We start from the raw sequence: 5899 nt of genomic DNA on the forward strand, positions 1-5899 counted from the left end.
AGAATAAGGTGGGAAGAGATATGTTATGGCCCCATAGTCATTCCTGGGACACTACTTTTTGTGAAGATGGTTGAGCACAAAACTCACTTGTTTTTCTAAAAAAAATGTATTAAAAACCTTTAAGCATTTAGATATAATGTCTAAACTTCTAAGGGCTGTTTGGCAATAGTAACTCATTGTTACTATCCCATGAATTTACCCTGAAAGATAGGGCAGCTTCATGGAATGTTGCAACAAGTGTTTTATGAATCCGCTCTATTTGGAATAGATTTATGGGATAGTAATAGTATGTTACTAATGCCAAACATACCTTTAGTACTTACGCGAATGAATGAGACTGCTATGTTACCACACCCTATTATTTTATACTGTCATGTTCTCGGACCGATTAATGACTGGCTTAGTCGGATACCCTACTCATTACTAATACAGGAACTACGAGGCAACAGCCCAAGATTCTTAGATCTGCTTAGGGAGTTTCACACAGCATCCAATTTCAACAAGTCCATCTACCGTGTGGTCCAGGTTGGGGGCAACATTTGTTCAGCTCAAGGGATAACATACACTGGAGGTTCATACGCTGCCTTTCAAAGCGTAGGCAGCTTGGACAATGATACATTACCTTTCTAAACACTTGGCAAAAGAAAGATCAAAGCAGATACATCTTTACTCAAAACGATTCTATCCAGTTCAGAAAAAGAAAGGTCATGTTGTTGTATGAAAAGAGAAGGCTAAGAGATGCCAACAGTCTTCCCCAAAATCCACAGCACAAGGGATAGTTCGATGCCAAAAACAGTGTGCAGGGATGATCGGTCCAGCATCAAGCCAAACACAGAAATGCCTGCTCTGTTGTGCTCAAAATAGGTCACTGCAAGACAGACAGAGATCAGCGCATTAGTTAAGGAATAGGAAAAACATCATCCATTTGTTACTAAAACTATGTAACCGCTCACTGGTAAAGAGAGCTTATCCATATGGGCAGGCCACACAAGGTGAAGAATCAATTTAAGAAACACATGTACTTGGGAGAAAAAGGGCACACTGAAACCTTTTTTTAGATTTCATGAAAAAAGAGGGAAATGATGAGCAACAGTATTCATGAACCGGTGCTATTAGTGTTTGCCTTCTCCTAAGAGCGTAGTCAGAAGCCTGCTTATAAAAGATGACCTTTTCACAAAGTCAAGAAGGAGGTACATTAACTAGGAAACATCAACTTTTTCACGATCAGACCTTTAGGTCTTTTGAATTTCTATGGCCATGCAAGAATTAGGGTTGATGTGACATGATGTGTATTTGGATGTACCAAGATTCACACAGAATCAAAATCTAGAAGCATGCTTACTTGACTTAAGTTGGCACCATATACCAACTACCATGATTTGATTTTGAATTCTAGATCTATTGTAATATTATCTGCAAATGAGAAACATGAGGAAGAAAGGAGAAAACCTAAAGCCTGTCTCTTCTGGAAAGATGCTGCACTGGCCAAGGCAGGAACTATCAAGTCTTCATCAAAATCATCCTCATCTGCAGCCTCGTCGTCTGAATCAGGCTCAGTGGCACTTGAAGAGGACATGGGACTGACGCGCTGATTAGCTGAGACACGAGTGGGGGTCTCACAGTCTAAAGTTTCGAAAGAATCACATGTCATGCAGATGTGCCACTTGGCGGCATGAGAGACAATAGCTTGTGCCTTATGCGTAATTTTGACTGCACTTCTCAAGCATATCAACAATCCAGTGAGAAGCACCACAGAGCACAGCTGCATACACCTTTCAAATTTGTAGTAAATTGGTCATCTCATAGTTATAACGAATAATAAATGCATGAAGAACCAGAAAACAGAGGGAGTTTGAGATGCAATATATTTCTGCCAATTTGGTGCTGCTCATCATATGTTTTACCAAAAAACAAAGAATCTTTTCTAACTCAAAGCTGCATTTCTAATACAATTCAGCCTCGCGTAGAGAAAATTGAGCTCCCCACAAAAGTACCATTAAAACTAAAGATTACCTAATCTTTTAGCACTTCCAATGGCCAATGCCTCAAATAATTTCTTGGCCTACTTCTGAGAAAGTTAAAAAGCCAACCTAAAAAAAGGTCAAAAGGTTGTCGGAATGGTGTTCATTTATAGCTGTCAAGAGATTGACAGTTCAAACGATCTTCGCACGTTGCAGAATAACATGAAATAAAAGAATTTCTTCAGCCGCACTTTTATATATATATATATGGGAAAATTCACTCTCGTGAGACTGAGATCCCCATAACAGTATTAAGTGAAAGAAATGCATGATCTTTTATTACTTCCAATAACAAAGGTCTCAAACACTTTCTTGACCAAATTCTCAGAAAAAAAAAAGAACCTTGAAATAGACTAAGGAGTTGGCATGGTGGTCTTACTGTGGCTGTCGGAATGACTGACAATTCACATGATCATCACTCCTCCCACAATAACAAAATGGGTATATCTGTGAGAGGATCTTTAGGGCCTTGTTCTCGGGAGGACATAGTACGAGCTCTTTCTTACCGACTTCCAGGAAAAAGAAGACGCCAAAAACAGCAATTTGAAAATCGTTAGGAATTTTAGTTCGGTGAAACTAGCTAGGCTGAACAAGAATGCCCCTCAAAATTCTCAAATTTTTGGAACCAGACACAGACGCACGTGCATGCATGCATGCACACACACGCACACACACACATATATGATGACTTTAGCTATCTAGAGTCACCCAGCTATCTCATTAGAGTCGTCCATCTACAACGGGAGGATGGTTGAGAGGAAAACAAAGAGAAAAAAGGTGTGGAATAATAGTAAAAGATAAAAATGCCTATCACTTTTTTTTTTCTTGTTTTTCTCTTGATCATCCATCACACTAGATTGGATAGCTATGGTCAATGATGAGGTGACTTTGAAAAGCCATTTATTTTCTCTCTCTCTCTCTCTCTCTTATATATATATATATATATATATATATATATATATATATATATATATATATATATATATATATATATATATTAAATCAGCAACCAACATGGCAACATCCATTGAAGGATGAGTTTTTTTTTTTCATTTTAAGTTGCTCAAAATTGTTGCAAATGGTGCCTTCCTTGATAACAGTCTACTGACCATGGTCTATAGCAACGGAATGCGCCATTTATGACAATTTTAGTGTAACTGCAAAATGGTTTTGCTAAACTTCTCAAAAACCTAGAGTAGCTATGCATATATATCGTTTGATTGCTAGGATGGAAAGACGATGCATGGAAGAAAACGAGAATACACAAAACTTTATGTGGTTCGGTCAAAGTTGGCCTATGTCCACGACCCCTCTCTCACTCTCTTTTGAATTTTTCTAGAGATAGATAGAGGAGAGATGAAATTTTATTACGTTATGGTAGTAAACACAAGGTTACACGACCTGTCAATATCATCTGTTTATATTTTGATAATGCTTTACATTTGGAATTCTTTCCTTATCACCACGCCCAGCTCATAATTGATTAGGATCTTCTTTAGATTGGCCTGATCTTCTTTCTGCTTTAGCCTTATCGTTAGGATCTCCTTCCGCAACAGGTGCCTTAATCTAGGGCTAGATGTGTGATAAGTGGACCTATCCTTTTCTCCCTCAACATCCCCTCTTAAACTAATCTCCTTGAGATGAAGCTTGTCTCACAATCCAGCAAACCATGGACCAGGGAGAGTCTTGCTAAGGATATTGGCAACTATTTTTTCGGACTTAAAAGCAAATTTCAATTTTTCTTTTCCAAACAAAATGTTAATCAATTTCAATGTGCTTGGCTCTAGCATGATGAACTAGGTTCGCTGCCGTGTTGTGGAGGTTTCATTTTCTCTTCCAACAAGGATTAATTAAATATTGGACTTGCAATCTACAATTATACACCATTCAATTTTTTTTTAGGCTTCCCGGATGCAGAAAGTACTATTTTCTGACAGTTTGCATCCAAACATGCAAATAATGTTACCCACGAAGCTCAGATCCATGTGCATGGCACATACCCCTTCGATTCACACCCCTCAAAAAAAAAGGGACAGGCTTGGGGCATTTTAGAAAATTTTGATCATGAAGTGTACTTTTTAATCTCCTTTTTATCTATTTCAAAACCAACTTTTTTCACTTTATGAAGGATAGTCTTGTTATTACAGACCGCTCTTGTCATGCACAAGGTATGCATATAACATTTGTCATGCACTGGGAGCCGTAGAGGGTGCAACCCCATACAGATAGCCGCCTCTCCTTCATGGTTACTACTTTTTAGGGAGTGTAAGGATCGCGAGGTGATTTCATCTCAAGACATCTTAACGCACCTTATAACTCCACGCATTGAGGAGGTTGACTATGTATTGTCCGTATATAGAGCCAGCATTCTCTCAAGTTAACGGCGACTGAGTTACGTGCATGGGCCAACAACGAATTAGTGCTAATATATTAAGGTTCCAGGGAGACTTACAGCAACATCACCAGCTTTGAAGAGATTAATGTGCGCGGTCGACCGGGTAGTGGCCAGCAACGACGCAAATTGGCTAATGGTGACGACGATCAATGAGGAAATGATGAAGGCTCGATACCGGTGGCTTATGACTCGAAGCTGTTTACGTACCCGCAGGTGTTCGCGCAAGATGGTTTCCACATCGGACTCCGCTTGGAAGACTTTGGTGAAATCCTGGAGCCTAAGTATCTGTAGATGGCAGATCAGCTGGAAAAGCACACAGACGAGGAAGAAGATGGACGTCCGGTACACCCACGACGACAGTTCCAGAATGCATGAGATGGTGTCGCTTACATAAGCGTTCCAAATGAAAGGGAACTTTGCTGTTCCGTAAACGTACCACCATGCCTTGTAGCCGATCTCCACGACGAAACAAGGGAGGACAAAGCATGATAACAGCCTGAATGAACTCTGTTTCCACAAACAAAGGAAAAGGATGTAATGTTTCTTGCTGTTCGTGGTGATGATATATTTGGAGAAGATAACAGAAAGGACTTCCTGATCAACAATTCAAGAAAGAGAGACAGAGATAATCTTGGTAATGGTTTCGATCAGATATATATAGAACGCACATTTAGCTGGTGAGAGTACTGCTGCCGGACTTTTTCGCTTTCATCACAGAGCTTGTCGAGGAAGAGGAACCTCCGGAGGCCATACTTCCGGACAAACGACGACAGGGATAGGAAAGACAACGTGGAGATGGAAGTGAGGGAGACCTCCACAAGGAGGTCATAGGGCCTCTGGTGTTTGGGGTCGCAGGCAGGGCACCAGAGAATCAGGTGGGAGAGGATGGGAACCCCGAATGCGAGGACGAGGAAGACGGACCAGCAGAGCGTGGTTCGCCATGGATCAGACTGGTCCACGCACATCCATCTCAGGCATGTTCTGAAACTGCACAGCTCGTCATCAGCCCGCGAGACGGACCTGGTGAGGGATTTCTTCCATAGAAGTGCCTGCTCCTCCGCATCGGCATCCATGGTGCCTGTAATTAAGGTCTGGTCTTATCCTGTGGACAAGGAGGAGGGTGATGATCACCACTGCTTAATCTATATCTCTTCCTTTGATTCTTGCCCTACCCATAGCAGTCACCGGTTAGATAAAAACATGGAGAGTTGGAGGCATCAAAACTTTTTTTCTTTTTCTTCCTTCGGCAATCCCTAAATGATCATGCCGGCCGATACACTAGATATGGATTGATAAAAAATAGCAACACATGGAAGTGGTGCACATTATCTTACTCTCCTGAAAAACCTATGTGCCAAATGTTTTTTTTTTCTCTCTCTCTCTCTCTCTCTCTCTCTTGTTTTGGTTACCTGGATTGATAGGTGACTTGGTCCTTTCAACGACCCAACAGGAAATGGCCTTTTCCAAGTTAATTTTGTGATCA

The 5899-nt window shown here is 40.8% G+C and overlaps 1 protein-coding gene across 1 annotated transcript; it reads right to left on the reverse strand.

The window, feature by feature from the left end:
- Positions 1-643: 643 nt before the first annotated feature.
- On the reverse strand, positions 644-5677 carry LOC116254716 (uncharacterized). Its single transcript, XM_031630261.2, has 4 exons — positions 5085-5677; positions 4474-4923; positions 1450-1762; positions 644-868 (listed from the first exon to the last, which is right to left on the reverse strand). Exons 1-4 carry the CDS (start codon positions 5487-5489, stop codon positions 732-734), a joined length of 1305 nt encoding a protein of 434 aa, XP_031486121.1. The 5' UTR covers positions 5490-5677; the 3' UTR covers positions 644-731.
- Between the last annotated feature and the right edge of the window lie 222 nt (positions 5678-5899).

The sequence above is a fragment of the Nymphaea colorata genome, chromosome 5 (genome assembly GCF_008831285.2).
Source record: "Nymphaea colorata isolate Beijing-Zhang1983 chromosome 5, ASM883128v2, whole genome shotgun sequence".
In the NCBI taxonomy this organism is placed as follows: Eukaryota; Viridiplantae; Streptophyta; class Magnoliopsida; order Nymphaeales; family Nymphaeaceae; genus Nymphaea; species Nymphaea colorata.

Coding starts and splice junctions, on each gene's coding strand:
- LOC116254716 (XM_031630261.2), bottom strand. CDS start 5,489: ATGGATGCCGATGCGGAGGAGCAGGCACTTCTATGGAAGAAATCCCTC. Junction 4,924..5,084: donor AGTACTCTCACCAGCTAAAT/GTGCGTTCTATA, acceptor TTGTGGAAACAG/AGTTCATTCAGGCTGTTATC. Junction 869..1,449: donor CCAGAAGAGACAGGCTTTAG/GTTTTCTCCTTT, acceptor TCTGTCTTGCAG/TGACCTATTTTGAGCACAAC.